General features: G+C 42.5%; 1 protein-coding gene across 1 annotated transcript; it reads right to left on the reverse strand.

Annotated features, from left to right (window-relative positions):
- Positions 1 to 225: 225 nt before the first annotated feature.
- LOC109560969 (zinc finger protein 555-like) lies at positions 226 to 12,614 on the reverse strand. Its single transcript, XM_019963410.2, has 4 exons — positions 12,465 to 12,614; positions 5,743 to 5,869; positions 5,215 to 5,398; positions 226 to 3,214 (listed from the first exon to the last, which is right to left on the reverse strand). The coding sequence occupies exons 1-4, from the start codon at positions 12,567 to 12,569 to the stop codon at positions 1,654 to 1,656; spliced, it is 1,977 nt and encodes a 658-aa protein (XP_019818969.2). The 5' UTR covers positions 12,570 to 12,614; the 3' UTR covers positions 226 to 1,653.
- Positions 12,615 to 20,165: the final 7,551 nt, after the last annotated feature.

Genomic DNA, 20,165 nt, shown 5'->3' on the forward strand with positions numbered 1-20,165 from the left:
TGACCTGATTTGAGCGTATGTGGTTCATAGGGTATCAGGTTGTTTGCCAATTAAAATACCTGGGGTTGAAGTTGGAACTTCAGCACTGGCCTATAAGGACTTCAGTCAATAATAATGTATCAATAATAACAAACAACCAGGTCCTACTATAGAGCACAGGAAACTATATTCGATTACTGTGATAAACCATAATGGAAAAGAAAATGAAAAGAATACACACACATATACACACATATATAAATGAATCACTGTTACACAGCAGAAATTAACACAACATTGTAAATCAACTACAAGTTTTTTAAAAGCACCTTAAAAAGGATTGTGATATTTCAAACTCCCCTTTGACAGCTTTTATAACAACCAAACTGAAAGAAAAGTTTAGTTAAAAAAAAAAAATCCTTGTATCACCCAGGACTTGAAAGCAGCAATAATCTCTGAAATTCCTCCATGAGTGAGTGTTGCCTCAGGCTTATTATCTTAAGGAACAGTTCTAGAAGCAGCTCTTTGACCTTTCCCCAACAATATACCTCAAAATATGTTAGGAGACCAAAATGGTTATTTTAGTGATAAGTAAATGTATCTATAGATTCTCTGGTTGCTCAGTGTAAGGAATCCACCTGCCAATGAAGGAGACATAGGTTCCAGGCCTGGGTCAAGAAGATCCCCTGGAGAAGGAAATGGCAACCTATTCCAGTATTCTTGCCTGGAGAATCCCATGGACAGAGGAGTCTGGTGGGCTATAGTCCATGGGGTCGCAAAAAAGTCAGACATAACTGAGCGACTAAACAATAACAAACTGCAAGACCTTAGTAATGGCTTCACTTCTGCCTTCCAAATCTCACATCAATAGGCTTCGGGTATATTTGGACACAGAATCATAAAGGGAAGGGATCTGGGGAACTATAGGTCCTAACACTACTCATGCTGATGTAACACAATCCAGAACTTGATATTTCATGGTCACATCACAAGTGTCTCTTAAATAAAAAACCTAGTTTTAATTTACAATCACAAGTGAAGACAAAGCAAAGCATAAAAGTTCAAAGTAACAATTCACATGAGACTATACATTTTGAAGAACTCTGCCTAATTACAAATTTCTACCAACTATGTTTAAGAAAAATGGAATAAGGCTCCACTGGCCTAAATAAATAAAGGCTGTCTCAATACCATGGTGGAAAATATGTAATGGTTGATTATCCAGTATCTGCCACACTAAGCCAGTAGGAAAATTCCAACAAATACCACAATGTCATTGTTCCAATGACCCCTTAAAAGACAATTTAAACAACTAAGATGTTAAACTATATATTTAACTGCCTGGCTAGCTCAGTCAGAAGAGCATCAGGCTCTTAATCCCAGGGTCATGGGTTCGAGCCCCACATTGGGTAGTTGCTCTAAACTATATACATACATACATACATACATACATACATATATATATATATATATATATATATATATATATATAATACACTGCAAATCACCATGAGTCCAACTGGAAAGATAAATGTTTTATTTCCTAAAACATAAAAAAAACCCCACTACCTACAAAATTTATGTACTATAGTTAAGAGACTACTTTAACAGTTAATTTTCATCAAAAAGAATTAGAAATACACTCCATATGGATCCACTTCCATGACGCGGGACTCATAAAGGCAATACCAGATTTGCAACTTTTATAAGATTTCTCTCCTCGTGTGAATTTTCTGAAGCACTGTGCATGAGTTCATTTGCAGGATTTTCCCCATTACATATGTAGTGTTTCTCCACAGTATGTATCCTCGCATGTCTTCTTAAGGATGAGGAACAACTGAAGGCCTTCCCACACTGCTTACATTCGTATGGTTTCTCTCCAGTGTGCATTCTCATATGTATTGGTAGGGACGAGGGCCACTTGAAAACTTTACCACACTCCTTGCATTTGTAAGGTTTCTCTGCAGTATGCGTTCTCACATGCTGTTGCAAAAGTTCAGGCCAACTGAAAGCTTTCTGGCATTGCTCACATTCATAAAGCTTCTCAGCGGTGTGCCTTCTCATGTGTTTCTGTAAGGAGAGGTGACAGTAGAAGGCTTTCCCACATAGCTTGCATTCATAAGACTTGTCTCCAGGATGCATTCTCACATGCTCCCGAAAGCAAGCAGACAAATTGAAGGCTTTTCCACACTGTTTACATTCAAACGGTTTCTCTTTAGTGTGAGTTCGCAAGTGTTTTCGTAAGGATATGGGCCAGTTGAAAGTTTTCCCACACTGACTGCACTTGTAAGGTTTCTCTCCAGTGTGCACCCTCATGTGTCCTCGAAAGGAGGATGGGTGGCTGAATGCTTTTCCACACTGGTCACATTCATAGGGTTTTTCTCCGCCGTGCGTCCTTTCATGTCTTCGAAATGACTGGGGATAGATGAAGGTTTTTCCACATTGCTTACATTCGTAAGGCTTCTCTCCAGTGTGAATCCTTTCATGCCTTCGAAAGGACTGGAGATAAATGAAGGTTTTCCCACACTGTTTACATTCATAGGGCTTCTCTCCCGTGTGTGTTATCATGTGCCTTCGAAAAGCTGAGGAATAACTAAAGGCTTCCCCACATTCCTTACATTTATGTGGTGTCTCCCCAGTATGTGATATCATGTGTCTTCGAAAAGTTGAGGAGTAGCTGAAGGCTTCCCCACATTCCATACACTTATAGGGCTTCTCTCCAGTGTGTGTTATCATGTGTCTTCGAAAAGTTGAGGAGTAGCTGAAAGCTTTCTCACACTCCTTACATTGATATGGTTTCTCTCCAGTGTGAGTTCTCACATGACTAGTAAGAGTTGAAAAATCAATGAAGGCTTTCCCACATTGCTGACATTCATAGGTTTTCTCAGCAGTATGAATCCTGATATGCCGGTTGAGGGAAGAAGTACGCGGAAAGGTTTTTCCACATAATTTACACACAAAGGGCCTTTCTCCATTATGGATCCTCACATGCGTCCTTAGGTGTGAATGAGAACTGTAGGCCTGCCCACATTCCTGACATTGATACGGTTTATGTCCAGTGCAAGCAGTGCTGTGATTCTTGAGTGAACGATGCATGAAGGCTTTTTTGTATGGACTGTATTCATACTGTTTTACTCCAGTGAGTGTTTTCTGGTACAGGTTAAGATTTGGAATCTGACTAAAGCCTTCCCCATACTGATCATTACTTTCCTGGAGTCTTTCCACCACATGATTTCTGTTAAACATGAGAAGCATGTTATAAATGGTTTGACTAATAATGATTTATTAGCAAGTACAAGGATTGCAGAGCTTCCCAGGTGGTGCAGTGATAAAGAATTTCCCTGACAATGCAGGACACGCAAGAGACATGGGTTCAATCCCTGGGTCGGGAAGACCCTCTAGAGAGGTAATGGCTACTCACTTCAGTATTCTTTCCTAGAGACTTTCATGGACAGAGAAACCTGGTGGGCTATAGTCCATGGGGTTGCAAAGAGTCAGACATGACTGAGCACACACACACACACACATACATACAAGGATTACACTTTCACGGATTTCACTGAAAGGGTAAATTTTCTCACTGATTTGACTTCTTAATTTGGAAAACTCTGCAGTGGCCACAGGACTGGAAAAGGTCAGTTTTCATTCCAATCCCAAAGAAAGGCAATGCCAAAGAATGCTCAAACTACCGCACAATTGCACTCATCTCACACGCTAGTAAAGTAATGCTCAAAATTCTCCAAGCCAGGCTTCAGCAATATGTGAACCGTGAACTTCCTGATGTTCAAGCTGGTTTTAGAAAAGGCAGAGGAACCAGAGATCAAATTGCCAATATCCACTGGATCATGGAAAAAGCAAGAGCGTTCCAGAAAAACATCTATTTGTGCTTTATTGACTATGCCAAAGCCTTTGACTGTGTGGATCACAACAAACTGTGGAAAATTCTGAGAGAGATGGGAACACCAGACCAACTGATCTGCCTCTTGAGAAATTTGTATGCAGGTCAGGAAGCAACAGTTAGAACTGGACATGGAACAACAGACTGGTTCCAAATAGGAAAAGGAGTACATCAAAGCTGTATATTGTCACCCTGCTTATTTAACTTTTATGCAGAGTACATCATGAGAAATGCTGGACTGGAAGAAACACAAGCTGGAATCAAGATTGCTGGGAGAAATATCAATAACCTCAGATACGCAGATGACACCACCCTTATGACAGAAAGTGAAGAGGAACTAAAAAGCCTCTTGATGAAAGTGAAAGAGGAGAGTGAAAAAGTTGGCTTAAAACTCAACATTCAGAAAACGAAGATTATGGCATCTAGTCCCATCACGTCATGGGAAATAGATGGGGAAACAGTGGAAACAGTGTCAGACTTTATTTTTTTGGGCTCCAAAATCACTGCAGATGGTGACTGCAGCCATGAAATTAAAAGACACTTACTCCTTGGAAGGAAAGTTATGACCAACCTAGATAGCATATTCAAAAGCAGAGACATTACTTTGCCAATAAAGGTTTGTCTAGTCAAGGCTATGGTTTTTCCTGTGGTCATGTATGGATGTGAGAGTTGGACTGTGAAGAAGGCTGAGTGCCGATGAATTGATGCCTTTGAACTGTGGTGTTGGAGAAGACTCTTGAGAATCCCTTGGACTACAAGGTGATCCAACCAGTCCATTCTGAAGGAGATCAGCCCTGGGATTTCTTTGGAAGGACTGATGCTAAAGCTGAAACTCCAGTACTTTGGCCACCTCATGTGAAGAGTTGACTCATTGGAAAAGACTCTGATGCTGGGAGGGATTGGGGGCAGGAGGAGAAGGGGATGGCAGAGGATGAGATGGCTGGATGGCATCACTGATTTGATGGACGTGAGTCTTGGTGAACTCCGGGAGTTGGTGATGGACAGGGAGGCCTGGTGTGCTGCGATTCATGGGGTCGCAAAGAGTTGGACACAACTGAGCGACTGAACTGAACTGAAAGTGGAATGAACTCAATGCCACGAAAGGGGGCTCAACTGCAACCATTACAGAAACAAGTGTTTCTTAAACATGATCTCTCCAGCTGATTGTTTTCAACTGTTTATAACACATCAATGTCAAATTTAAAAAAAAATCTTTGTGAAAATCTCTATGAACAAACAAATCTGACCTAGGCTTATGTGTGCTTTGTTTGCTTTTTAAACTTCATGACATGCTAAGATTCCCTCCTGAAATACTGCCTTCTCTGAGTGCAACTCACCTTGGGTGTCTACTCTGGTATGTGTACTGATCTTCAATGCTGAGTTCTTCCCAAACTTTTCCTAAGACAAAGGGCCAGGAATCATTTCCAGTGAACTTTGATATTTTATGTTCTTTGGATATTTTATTCCTATAAATATCCTGCTGAGAAACTGACCCATTGGCCTTATATTGAGTCTCACCATCTGAAAGCAAAAAGGGAATAAATTTTACAAGAAAGAAAGTACCTGTTAGCTCAGAAAGAAACTGAGGCATTTATCTGTGTCAAGACTTCATCAAAAACAAGTACAAGGGGTCAAAATGGTGAGCACTTTTCTACTAGTGATACTAAGGGAAATTTCTTTACAGAAAGAAAAACTTAGTTTAATATATAGATTCACATTTTTTGTGGGTAGATTCTATGATAGTTGTGACCACATCTATCTTATTAGTTAACATAATTCCTTTTTACATTCTACATCTCAGAACAGTGATGTGCCAGATATGCTTGTCTCTAAATAACTAAGTTAAAGAATGACATCATTCTTACCCACTGAGGCTAGGTTTCTGAAGGTCTCCAGCATCACATCTCTGTAGAGCTCCTTCTGAGAAGAATCCAGCAAAGCCCACTCCTCCAGGGTGAAGTTCACAGCCACATCCTCGAAGACCACCAAGTCCTAAAACAACCAAAAAATGTGCAGGAGCTTGGATGTGATTCACGACACTGAGCAACTGGGCTCAAGTCACAGGAAGCTCAAACAAGATTTTGTGGTCACCAAATACTCACTCTGTGACTCAGTCATCACACCTCCTAACTTTATGTCCACACTCCTGCCCTCATAGATTAGTGATTCAGTTGTTGAAGAATCCGCCTGCAAAGCAGGAAACTGCCTGCAATGCAGGAAACCTGGGTTTGATCCCTGGGTCAGGAAGATCCCATGCAAAAAGAAATGGCAATCCACTCCAGTACTCTTGCCTGGGGAATTTCATGGACAGAGGCGCCTGGCAGGCTACAGACCATGGGGTTGCAAGAGTCAGACACGACTAGCAACTAAACCACTACCACTAACACACTCAACTTACCTCGATATTTCTACTGTGACCACTTCAAGTCTTACTCTTCTCTAACCAAAGGATTCAGATCATGTTGGAGAAATGAAAGTACTATACAAATGAAACAATATTTCCATTTTTAAAAACTTTTATTTTCTTAACATCAAAAACATTTTATATTGCAGTATAGCCAATTAAGGGCTTCCCAGGTGCTGCAAATGGTAAAGAACCCACCTATTAATGCAGGAGACATAAGAGACATGGGTTCAATCCCTGGGTCAGGAAGATCCCCTGGAGGAGGGCATGGCAACCCACTCCAGTATTCTTACCTAGAGAATCTCCTGGACAGAGGAGCCTGGCAGGCTACAGTTTGTAGGGTTGCAGAATCAGACACAACTGAAGCAATTTAGCATGCACGCACAGCTAATTAACAATGTTGTGATTATTTCAGGTAAACAGTGAAGGGACCCATCCATACATATACATGTGTCCATTACAATATTTGCATTTTAAGAACTGTCAACCCCCTTGTGACACAAGAGACTTTATAGCTTCTTCCTACAGCACACCATTCATAAGCACATGAAGCTCAAGGTCAGCCTGAATGAGGTTCAAAGGAATAAAAGCACAATGAAGGTGGGACTTCCCTAGTCCAGTGCTTAGGACTCTGCACTTGCAATTCATAGAGCACAGGTTCGACTTTTAGTCAGGGAACTAAGATCCCACACTGCCACATGGTGTGGGCAAAAATAAATAAATAAATAAATAATTTAAGAAAACGCACAATGAAGGACTGGACATTTTTCCTTCTTTTCCCCCAACCAAATATGAGAGGCCAATGGGCCAGTGGGAACCCAATGTGCTGCAAGGGCCAGCTAGCCATATTGTCTTAAAGAACTCCAGGCCATAAGGACAGTCCAACTGGCTGAATAAAATATTTCTTTTGAATAAGCATTAATTTTAACTTTTCTGTGTAACAGTTATCACAGCCCAGTTTATACTCTTTTTCTCTATTTTCATGATGATAGGAAGTAAGAACTCCATACGTTCTCTACACTCCTGAGCCAGTGCTGCTCCTCAGCAGTTCTGAGCTCTCTCTCTCTCACACACACACACACACACACACACATGTTCCATGATGCTCTTCTACAGGAGTCATAAAACAGTACCCTTGATGACCTTAAGGAAAAGGTTAAGAGTCCTACTTTGAAAAGGACTTTACCATCAGAAACATTTGACAGTGAATTTACCCTTGACTATAAAATACATAAAGGATTCCAGTGCCTTCCTACAAAGGAAACACTGCCTTGCCTCAAGTTCCAGGAGACAGTGATTCCACACAAACCAACCTAGAGGCTGCACTCTCAGTTTCTCTTCTGTCCACGTCCCTCTCCCTGGTGGGCACATGAGCAAGTCGGGCCAATTCCTAAGCACAAGAACCACTGAGCTGAATGCCTCCCTTAAGCCACGTTTTGTTTTGTTTTGAAAGTTCATCAACCCAGTGACATTCCATGAGCAGAGGAAAGAAAACACTCTTCTGCAACAATTCTGATGCCAGAATTTAGTACCTATTCAACAGAGCATAACAGGAATATCCCTATTGTACAGGAGCTTCTTGAGTCAGGTGAGTTGCTCGTGATAGAGTTGCCTGTAGTGTTTCCTCTACTGAACATGCATGAAGAGTGGACACTGCAAACCTTAATGCAAACCATTGATCCCTGGCAATGATTGCTGGCAAGGAGGCAACGGTAGCCTTGGCTGGCGTCTGGGAACTTAATATTTGAAAGTTTCACACCACCATAATTATTACTCCCTGTCTCTAAACTGATATTTAATGCTGAGCACCTGCTTTTTGTTTGGGCATCTGGGCTTTGGGTCCGTGCTGGGCACAGTATGCTTACACAATCAGCTGTCAATAAAAACCTCAGGGCACTGAGTCCCTAATGAGCCTCCAGGAAATAGTATTTCATGTGCTGTCACAACCTGGGCTGTGAGGTGTGTTATGTGTGACACCACTGGGAAAGGACTCTTAAAAGCCTGCACCTGGTTTTCTTCAGATTTCTCCTCATGGGCCTTTTCCCTTTGCTGAGTCTGCTTTGTCCTTTTGTTGTGATACATTCTAGTCATGAGTACAACTCTGTGCTGAGTCACGTAAGTCCTACCTGCAGAACCACAGGTGGTCCTGTGGCCACTAGACACATCAGAAGTGGGATTTGCTGAAACAATCCAAACTCACTAAAATATGGGAAAAGCACTCTCTGGGAAGTGGAGGAAGAAGGAAGAGCGGATGACGATGGGGTCATCTGGGGTATGAAAGGGCGACTGAACTGCCTGCTGTGAGGTTAAAAGTTGATCAAGGTGAAAATGAGCGATCCAACTCCAGGAGGGCCAGCTCACTGAATATACCGCCTGCCAGTGGCCATACTGGCCAAGTGAGAGGACAATCAAAGTCCAGCCCAGGGGACACCTCTGATTTTTGCTCTCTTCTGGGCAGGAGGTGAAACGCCCCTCAAGTTCCCAAAAGTGAGCTTTGGGTCGGGAAAAAAGAGTTAGAAGACCGTACTGCATTAGAAGGAAAAAAGTTAAACCAGTTCCTAGAGCTGAAGCAAAAGTTTAGACAAAGCGAAGGGCAAGGGGCTGTCCAGTCTTTCTTCAGCTTGGCATGCAGGGCTGGCCTTCTGCTGGCATGTGGGAACTTGGGTCTGGGCGGCATTCTCACCACCCTGACAGCGTGGCTCCTCTGCCCTTTTATGCTAATAATATGGTTTATGCTGAAGAACAGTTTTCCGTCTGGGAGTCTGGAATCTCAGTTCAGACTAATCACAGGTGTCTACATGACCAGCCCAACACAATCCTGGTAACTGAGCCTCTCATTAGTGTTCCGGGTGGATGGCATGTCAACCATGTTCTCACCACAGTAGTGGGGGGTGGAGGGAGGAAGACTGCCCTGTGTGATTTTGAGGGGGGGAGTGGGGAACCCTTGGGATCCTGCACTCAGTCTCCTCAGGAACTGGCCTGGGCACCTTTCTCCTGCTGACTCTGCTTTATTCCCGCGGTCAGAAATCAGAGCCATGAGCACGGCTACACACTGAAGCCAGGGAGCCACTAAGTAAATCTGTGAAGCCAGGGTGGTCTTGGGGACTACCGTGGGCTGAGGGTCTGTGTCCTCCGCCACCAAATTCAGGTTGAAACCTAATGGTGTTTGGTGGTGGAGCCTTATGGAGCTGACCAGGGATGGGATTAGTGCCCTTATAAAAAGAACCCTAGAGTGCCTACAATAAAGGAGACATAGGAGACTTCGGTTCCCCCCTCTCTGGGTCCAGAAGATTCCCTGGAAAAGAAAATGGCAATCTACTCCAGTTTTCTTGCCTAGAAATGGACAGTGGAGCCTGGCAGGCTATAGTCCATGGGGTCGCAAAGAGTTGGACATGACTGAGCACACAAGCACACACACACATATATATCTTGATATAATTCAACTTATTCAACATATTGGTTGAATTTGGAGAGTGAGGGGCCTGTCATTTGGGTTCATTTGCAGTCTGGTATGAAAGCTGGTTCTACATTGAGGGCTGAGTCTCATTTCACAGAGGATTTTTTTTTTTCAATATTTTTGTCAACTATATATGTCATATACATTTTCCTGCACTGATGTTATCTATACAACAGAAAACACTACCAACTCATAGGAATTACTTCTAATCATCTTAGTGTTGTTGAAAGCCATTTTATAATATTCAACAGTCATACATAAAAAAACACTCTTACCAGTAGGAAACAGATGGTAATATGCATGATTAAAGGAAAACAGATGAGAAAAAAATTCAAAAACTAAAAAAGAAAGAAAAAAACATATAAATTGTATGAAGTTAACTGTTTTCTCCAAGACAATTAAATACAAATGACGTGTGACCAGCTGACCTCTTAGTCAACATTATACTAGCAATCCAGTCCAGTACAAACGTGCAGTACTAGAAAAGAGGTTGTCTCAGTGCCTAACTAAAACAACTGCACATGTATGACACCAACAGAAAAAAAAAACGATAATCATAGAATAAGATGCTGAACAAGATCTCAGGATAAAAACTCAATATAAATTTCATTACCTTTCTAATTAAAAGCAACAGCAAATTGGAAAGGTCGCTTTATTTTTTGACCACACCATGCAACATGTGGGATCTCATTTCCCTGAATCAAACCCAATCCCCTGCATTGAAAGTACAGAATCTTAATCAATGGACCACCAGGGAAGACCCAGGAAAGGTCACTTTGAAAAGATAACACACACCATGGTAAAAACCAAATTGAAGTAGTACAAAGTAAGTTTAATAAAAGCTATAAAAAGAATCTAATAACTAGACTACCCTGGTGGTCCAGTGGCTAAGACTTTGAGCTCCCAGTGCAGGGAGCCTGGGTTCAATTCCTGGTCACGGAACTAGATCCCGCATGCCACAACTAAAATATCCCAAATGCTGCAACTGAGATGCAGTGGAGCCAAATAAATAAATAATGCATTAGAAAAAGAAAAAAGAAATAGAAAAATTTAAAAATACCAAGCACTGGAGAAGGAAATAGCAACCCACTCCAGTATTCTTGCCTGGAGAATCCCAGGGACGGGGGAGCCTGGTGGGCTGCCGTCTATGGGGTCGCACAGAGTTGGACACGACTGAAGTGACTTAGCAGCAGCAGCAGCAGCAAGGATAGTAACAAAGAAAAATGAAATAAATGACAAGATGACACACATTCTTAACCAAAATATCGATCCACCCAAGACAGACCTAGGATCTTTATAGAATCCCATGAAATCCCAAAACAGATTTTTTTTTTTTAGGATTTAACAAATACTAACTTTCCAACCTAATGAGAACAAATGCCCCTAAACAGTCAAAATATTCTGAAGAACCAGAAGAAAATCTGACTGGCACACTGCAAGGATTTTAAAGCAGCAGCACTCCCGAAAGGATGAATTGGCAGAGGAATGGGCCATTAGATCTACCTTGAGGAACAGAGTCCAAAGCAGACCTGTGTCTAAAAGGAGAGCCAAGCAGAAATGACAGACACTTCAGCACAAAGGACAGGACAAACTGGTGTCTAAGTAAGATCCATGTATACCCACAGGTTTCAAGGATAATAAACAATTTATTGCAGATTTAAGCAAAGTATATTGCAAATAATAAACAACAGTAGCATCAACTGTCACAAATTAAATAACTGATATTTTGGGGTGAATCTTCACCACCTTTACCTATCATGCTATGTGGTATTTCTTTCACTTCTCTGCAGCTGTACAGGAAGGGAAATCTCTATTACTCTGACATGTTTTTCCCCAGAACTTTCGAGGCTATGCCCCAGAATTCCATTTGTTAACTCAAACAGACCTCAGAAACTTACCACAGACAGGTGATTTATTTTTAACAAGCAGAATGCAAGATATTTCCTTTTTTTTCCTTTCTTCTGAAACTCACCCCTTTGAAAATATTTTATTTTCTGTTTCCCGCTGTATTTATTAGATGTATTTTACAGTTGCCGAAAATCCGAGGTTCCAGTAAGCGAACACATCTTTTCAAGGTAGCAAACCCAGGGAGGGGCAGGGCTGTACTGGTCCCCAGACAAAGATGACCCAAGGGTCAAGTGCAGCCACGCCATCACGTGGGGCACCCCTCCCCCATCGTTCACTGAAGTGCTCTCTGAACAAAGGACACCAGCAGTGTCCCCACTGTGTCGACTGTGCATTTTGCTTGGGCGGGGGTGGCGGTTTGAGGGGTGCTGCCCCACCTGATAGTGCGCTTTCCTTGACCTTGGCGTTAGTTTTTCTCACTTCCCTTGTGAGAACCCACGGGTCAGGAATTATTTGCCTTTTCCCCTCAGGCGTTCGGTCAGCTGACAACTAGTGTCCCTCCAAGAAATGAGGGCTGGAGTTGGGGTCACTCAGGACCGAGGACCTACCAGGTGACCCTTTCCAGTCCAAGGTCCCCAAGCAGGTCTCCTCAAGCTCCCCGCCCGCCCCTGCAGACTGTCCGCTGGGAGGAACCGACCAGGGGCTGGTGTTCTCGGGGCCCCGTGCGGAAGGCACCTGTGAGCATCGGGTCACCCGGGTAGTTCTGAGACCGCTGACACACACGCGCGGACCGGACAGGACGCCAGGACCCTACCCCGGGACCGCTTCCAGCTGGTTCAAATCAGCCCTTCCCGATGTTGAGCCCGGCCCCGCTCACTCACCATCTCTTCCCCGCTCTGGGCTCTCCCGGGAGTCCTCCCCGCGGCCCGGGCAGGTGAGAGCCACAGGGACCTGACACCTGGGGCCCCGGGGCAGGTGCGCAGCATCGCCAAGGCCCCCAGAGAACTACTCTGTCGGGCAGGAAGCGTGCCCGCCCTCGGCCCTGATTGGACGATGCTCCTGACACTCTCTTCGTCCGGGATTATGATTGGGAGATGCTTCACACCTCACCGGTCTGATTGGGCAATCTTCTAACATTTTTACTGCCGGGGCTCCTGACTGGAAGGTTTCCCGAGACCCGCCTTCTTGTGCCCCTGATTGGACAATTCTCCGGCCCCGCCCGAACGCCTCCGATTTTTCCCGCCCTCTGATTTATAGAGTGATTAGGCTTAGGGATACCGTCCACTATCCCGGAGCTCTGAGCAGAACTCGCTCCTGTGCCGGCGGGTCCTCCCAAGTCCTCCTCCTGGACCCGAAGTCCTGACTCAGTTTTCACAAGGGGCGTCCCTGTCCGGAACCGGGACTAGAGAGGACTGGACAGCGTGGGTGAGGAGGGAGTCTGGTGATCTCTGGGGCCGGAAGTGGGGCAGGGATTAAGGTCACCGTGGAAACATGCCTTTAACTTAAGAACAAAGACGCTCAGTGTAAAATAACATCACACTCTGCAAGTGGGGGTCTTGCTTGATTTTGACGTGTGACTTTTGACACGCGGAGGCCCCGCCCTTCATCCTTGTCTTCACTATTGGGCCTTGAGGTCAGCAACCCAGGCACTATCCCCCGTGGAAGGTCAGACTTCCAGGCCCCATCTCCGTGCAGGACTGATCTCAGCATATCCGCAGGTGTGAGACATCACAGTTCTCAGCTGTACATTTTGCACTGCAGGGAAATTTATGTCTGATGGGGTTTTTAGAGTATCCCCAGAGAATTTTGAAAATGAAAAGGGTCTGGTATTATATAATAGTGTGAATGTACTTAATACCACATTTTTTTTTTTAATGATTAGAAACACTTTTCATTCCTAGCCTCTTGGCGACCCTTAAGTATCAGAGCCATCGAAAAAGCACGTTGTCCTTTGAATCTTCTCAGGAAGAGTGGATGATCACATAATTCTTAAGGTAAATCACAATTAAATGAAGATTATTTATTTATTGGTGGGACTTTTCCTGTCATTCGCTTCCTTTATACAGTAGTGTAAATAGCATCAAACAGAATGAAAAGTTTGTTAAATGCAGCCATAAATAATTACAATAAATATCCATCAAGTAACTTTACAACGCATGTGTTTAAGAGCGAAGGGTTGGCTCTGTTTGGACCTTTATGTACTATCTGTGAGACGCAATTCTGTTAGCAGCTGACATTTTAAAATGGTTAAGATGGTAAATTTCATGTTATGTGTGTATTGCTTCCTGCATGCTCAGTTGCTCAGTCTTGTCAAACTCTTTGTGACCCTATGGACTATAGCCGACCAGGCTCCTCTGTCCATGGGATTTTCCCTGCAAGAATACTGAAGTGGGTTGTCATTTATTCCTCCAGGGGCTCTTCCTGACCCAGGGATCAAACCCTTGTCTCCTGCATTGCAGGCTTATTCTTTATTGCTGAGCCACTGGGGAAACCCACGTGGTTTTTGCCACAATATTTTTTTAAAAGGTTTTTTAAGGCTATGATATCCCTGAGGCAATTGAATTCCTACCTTAACTAATATAAAACAACAATAAAAAATACTTCTATAAATTTGTGATGGACCTGAAAACTCTAAATACCCTTACTAGATGGGTGCTAAACATCTAATGCATTTAATATGCCTGCTTCTTTCAGAAATATTCTCTCATTTGATGTTAAGTGTATGTCCAAACTCTGATATTGCTTGTCATTTAATTTACAGACAGAATTTTTAAAATTCCTTTTTAGGGAATTCCCTGGAAGCCCAGTGGTTAGGACTGCACTCTCATTGCCACCGGCCCATATTCATTCCCTGGTTGAAGAACTAAAAATCCTGTAAGTCTCAGCATGGCCAAAAGATAAATACAATTAAAATTCCTTTTTATAGGGTTTTCAAAAAGGTTTTAGATGCTTTCATAAAAATAAGTGTTAAGAAAATTAACATAAAAAAGCTTCAAGGCAAAAATACTGAATTTATAAACTATTACAAATATATACTTTTAAAAATATGGATTAATGATGCATGCTGAGTTTCAGTAAATAGGCATGAATTTAGAAGCCTACCTCCCAATGGGCTCAAGTGGTAAAGAATCTTGTCAATGCAAGAGACACAGCTTTTATCCCTGGGTGGGGAAGATCCCCTGGAGAAGGGAATGGCTACCCACTCCAGTATTCTTACCTAGAGAATCCCATGGACAAAAGGGCCTGGTGGGCTACAGTCCACGGGTCACAAAGAGTCAGACATGACTGAGCATGCACACACTTAAGAATGGGTGATGGCATGACCCTCCTCAAGCACTCCTGTTTGCCATAACATATTCAGAGATGTATTCTGTGAGCATCACACATAAAGAATATGTCATTTCATGTTAAGGTAAAAAATGAGGCTGTTTTCTGAATGCTTCACAAAACACCCATTGTCACAAGAGAGAAAAATAACAGGTGTGGTTATCTGAGGAAAATTAGAGATGATGCAAGCTATATTCAGGCCACGCTGAGGTATTATTCCTCAAACACACAAGAAGTGAAAGGGGCAGTGCAGACAAATCCCTCTCCCCTCTCCAGCCTTCCACCCTCCCTCCAGTTGGCAGAAGCTGCTGGCAAAGCAGAACCAGCTTTGCAGCATTTCCACCCACATCACAAAGCTAAGAATTGAAGGGCTCTTGGTGTTCAGCTAAGTTGTGTCTGACTCTGCGACCCCATGCACTGCAGCATGCCAGGCTTCCCTGTCCTTCACTATCTCCCAGAGTTTACTCAGACTCATATCCATTGAGTTGGTGATACCATCCAACCATCTCATCCTCTGTCTTCCCTTTCTCCCCTGCCTCAATCTTTCCCAGCATCAGGGTCTTTTCCAGTGAGTCAGCTCTTCTCATCAGGTAGCCAAAGTATTAGAGCTTCAGCTTCAGCATCTGTCCTTCCAATGAATATTCAAGCTTGATTTGCTTTAGGATAGACTGGTTTGATCTTCTTGCAGTCCAAGGAACTCACAAGGGCCTTCTTTAGCACCACAATTCGAAAGCATCAGTTCTTTGGCACTCAGCCTTCTTTATGGTCCAACTCTCACGTATGTACATGACTACTGGAAAAACCATAGCTTTGACTATAAGGATTTTGGTCTGCAAAGTGATGTCTCTGCTTTTTTATATGCTGTCTAGGTTTATCATAGGTTTCCTTTCAAGGAGCAAGCATCTTAATTTTGTGGCTACAGTCACCATATGCACTGATTTTGGAGTCCAAGAAAATAAAGTCTGTCACTGTTTTCATTGTTTCCCCATTTAATGCCATGAAGTGATGGGACCAGATGCTATGATCTTACTTTTTGAATGTTGAGTTTTGAACCAGCTTTTTTCACTCTCCTCTTTCATTGAAGGGTAGGTGCAACCAGCAGGATAAAGGTCCCCAACAATGTCCACATCCTAACTACTAGGACTTGTGAATGTCATGTTAGGTTGTAAATTTGCAGGAAAGATTAGGTTAAGGCCCCTGAGACGGGGATGACCCTGGATTCTCCAGGGGCACCAGTGTCATCATAGGGTCTTTATAAGAGGGAGGGAGAGGGTCAGAGGCAGAGAGAGACTGGAGATGATGTGCGGCTGACTGTGAGGATGGAGGGAAGGGCCGGCCATGAGCCAGGGATGCGGTGCCTCTAGAAGCTGGAAAATGCAGGAGCCAGTGCTCCCCTGGAGCCTCTGGAGGGATCAGCCCTGCTAGCGCTTTGAATTTGGACTTCTGACCTCCAGAACTGTGATAAGAATAAACTGGCTGTTTTAAGTCACTAACTATGTGGTAATTTGTTACAGCAGCAACAAGTAAGTCATAGCATGGGTCTGAAGGAGAGACAGTAGCTTAGTAAGTGGCACAAATAACTCCTCTTCCAAGTTTATCTTTCCTGAGGTATTTTTGAACCTTCCATGTGCTCCTTCAACGTGGCTCTGCTAACGTGACAGTACCTCTGAGTCATGGGACCAGTGTGCAGAGAACATCTTTGCATATTTGTTTTTGAAATGTAGCACTTTTTGCAGAGATGATGTTCTGACTAGAAATTTTATCCCAAACCGTAAGTATCCATAGTTGATTTCTGCCTTCCTCATGAAGGCACATATTAATAATAACTACAACATAGGGGGAAGGGGGAGCATTTAAAAGCTATTCTGAAAAATTTCAGTAATACAGTGGAGAAGGAAGTGGCAACCCACTCCAGTATTCTTGCCTGAAGAATCCCATGGACAGAGGAGCCTGGTGGGCCATAGTCCATGGGGTCGCAAAGAGTCAGACACAATTGAGCATGGAATCATACAGAATAGGCAGGGAATAATGTTTTGAATGCTTATGTATCTCCTGTTAAGCTCTATTAAATCCTACACACTTACCACATATTCTATTAGATTTTTTTTTTTTTTTTTGCCAAACCCTGTAACTTGCAAGATATTAGTTCTCTGACTAGGGACTGAATCCCAGCCCTTGGCAGTGAAAGCACAGAGTTCTAACCACTGGACCCCCAGGGAACTCCTTCTATCAGCTTTCTTGAAAGAAAGAAAACATTGCAGATAGAGTTCAGATGCCCTGTGTATTACCTCCTAGACCCAATTACACTCTGATTCTTCCCAGGAAAAATCATCATCACAAATTTGGTGTTTATTATTGCCATGCCATACACATAGATCCATTCACTATATATAACATTTTCAAATTTCATTAAAATACCATTATACTGAACTTCTTTGGTGGCCCAGTGGCTAAGACTCTGCACTCCCAATTGAGGAGGCCTGGGTTCAATTCCTGGTTGGGGAACTACAGTTCCACAGGCTGCAAATAAAAGAGTTCACATGCCACAGCTAAAGAGCCTGTATGTCACAATGAAGATCAGAGATCCCTCATGCTGCAATTAAAACCCAGTGCAGCCAAATACTTTTTTAAAAGTCATTATATTATACATATGCTGCAACTTGACTTTACATTCTTCTCAAAAACTGCTTCATGTTGATAAATTATAATATATGAGTTATAATGTTTAGTTCAATTTTTTAAAGTGCCAAAAGAAATGAAAGCAATTATAATAAATGATCAGAAAAGAAAGAAATCCAGCAGTTACAGACAACAGAGTAAAAGAAAGGAAAAAAAAAAAGTGTCAGAATAAGGGAAATGACAAAACATATTAGGAGAATTAAAGCCAAAAACATCTATTATAGCAATGATTGGCATAAATATATCCACTAAGAGAAGAATTTTAGAACAAATTACAATTTTATGCTAAAATTGAAGGACATGGTATTTTAAAAGTGGAAATTAAAGGAAGTGAAAAATTAACATTAATTTTGTCTAAAAAGCGGGGGTGGGGGTGCTATTGATTAAAGCAAAGAGATCACTTCAACATGATAAAGGGTATAATTCACAGTGAAGACGTGTCATGAATTATTTACCCCAAGTAAAAACAAACAAACAAACAAAAAATCAAAAAACAAGATGAAAAGAAAAACAACAGAAAATAAATACCGAGGGAAATTAAGCACAATAGCAATAGGTCACAGTAAGTTAATTATCTTGAGCTCCTGATCTTTGAATCAACAATCTGAGGATAATTAAGGATAAGCAGTATTTCTCTAAGTGTCTCCAAAAAAGAAGGAGCATCAGTGAAACCAACTGGTGTGCTAGTTAAAAATACACATTACTGGGCTCCAACTATCACTTATTAAATCTGAACCTCCTGACAGGAAATTTGAGAAACATTGATTAACAAGGTTGATGTAATAAAGATGCCAGGATCCAAATAATAAAAACTGAATATAGCTCCTCAAGATCTATTAAATACTTCTACAAGTTGGCCACATAGTAAGGCACACAGCATGCCTCAATAAGTTTTGGAAATTCAAAGGAGTAGACATGGGGAGAGGGGCATTGGGAGTGGGAGGGATGTTCAAGAATGAGGGGATATATGTATACCTACATATATATGGAGCGGCAAGCAGTAGCTGCGCAGTGCTGGAGCAGCAAGCAGCTGAGAGGAGATACCCCACGTCCAAGGTCAGTAGTGGTGGCTGTGAGGAGATACCCCACATCCAAGGCAAGGAGCAGTGGCTGCGCTTTGCTGGAGCAGCATGAAGAGATAACCCACGTCCCAGGTAAGAAAAACCCCAGTAAGAGGGTAGGCGCTAAGAGAGGGCATCAGAGGACAGACAGACTGAAACCACAATAACAGAAAACTAACCAATCTAATCACATAGACCACAGCCTTGTCTAACTCAATGAAACTAAGCCATGCCCTGTAGGGCCACCCGAGATGGATGGGTCATGGTGGAGAGTTCTGACAAAATGTGGTCCACTGGAGAAGGGAATGGCAAACCACTTCAGTATTCTTGCTGAACGGTATGAACAGGGAAAAAGATAGGATGCTGAAAGATGAACTCCCCATGTTAATAGGTGCCCAATATGCTACTGGAGAGCAGTGGAGAAATAACTCCAGAAAGAATGAAGAGAGGGAGCCAAAGCAAAAACAACACCCAGTTGTGGATGTGACTGGTGATAGAAGCAAGGTTCAATGTTGTAAACAGCAATATGCATAGGAACCTGGAATCCATGAATCAAGGCAAATTCACAGTGGTAAAACAAGAGATGGCAAGAGTGAACGTTGACATTTTAGGAATCAGCGAATTAAAATGGACTGGAATGGGTGAATTTAACTCAGACGACCATTATATCTACCACTGTGAGCAAGAATCCCATAGAAGAAATGGAGTAGCCATCACAGTCAACAAAAGAGTCCGAAATGCAGTACTTGGATGCAATCTCAAAAAGGCAGAATGATCTCTGTTCATTTCCAAGGCAAAGCATTCAATATCACGGTAATCCAAGTCTATGCCCTGACCAGTAACGCTAAAGAAGCTGAAGTTGAACGGTTCTATGAAGACCTACAAGACCTTTTAGAACTAACACCCCAAAAAGATGTCCTTGTCATTATAGGGGACTGGAATGCAAAAGTAGGAAGTCAAGAAACACCTAGGGTAACAGGCAAAGTTGGCCTTGGAGTACAGAATGAAGCAGGGCAAATGTTAATAGAATTTTGCCAAGAGAATGCACTGGTCATATTAAACACCCTCTTCCAACAACACAAGAGAAGACTCTATACATGGGCATCACCAGATGACCAACATTTAAATCAGATTGATTATATTCTTTTCAGCCAAAGATGGAGAAGCTCTATACAGTCAGCAAAAACAAGACCGGGAGCTGACTGTGGCTCAGATTATGAGCTCCTTATTGCCAAATTCAGACTTAAATTGAAGAAAGTAGGGAAAACCACTACACAATTCAGGTATGACCTAAATCAAATCCTATATGATTATACAGTGGAAGTGACAAATAGATGTAAGGGACTGGATCTGATAGACAGAGTGCCTGATGAACTATGGACAGAGGTTCGTGACATTGTACAGGAGACAGGGATCAAGACCATACCCAAGAAAAAGAAATGCAAAAAAGCAAAATGGCGGTCTGAGGAGGCCTTACAAATAGCTGTGAAAAGAAGAAAAGTGAAAAGCAAAGGA

The sequence above is a fragment of the Bos indicus genome, chromosome 7 (genome assembly GCF_029378745.1).
Source record: "Bos indicus isolate NIAB-ARS_2022 breed Sahiwal x Tharparkar chromosome 7, NIAB-ARS_B.indTharparkar_mat_pri_1.0, whole genome shotgun sequence".
Lineage (NCBI taxonomy): Eukaryota > Metazoa > Chordata > Mammalia > Artiodactyla > Bovidae > Bos > Bos indicus.

Bases quoted from the DNA above. Each gene is read 5' to 3' on its own strand.
- LOC109560969 (XM_019963410.2), bottom strand. From the start codon at position 12,569: ATGCTGCGCACCTGCCCCGGGGCCCCAGGTGTCAGGTCCCTGTGGCTC. The intron at 5,870-12,464 runs GTGAGTGAGCGG...TGGTTGTTTTAG, and splicing joins CCCAGAGCGGGGAAGAGATG to GACTTGGTGGTCTTCGAGGA. The intron at 5,399-5,742 runs GTAAGAATGATG...TTTTGCTTTCAG, and splicing joins CAGAAACCTAGCCTCAGTGG to ATGGTGAGACTCAATATAAG.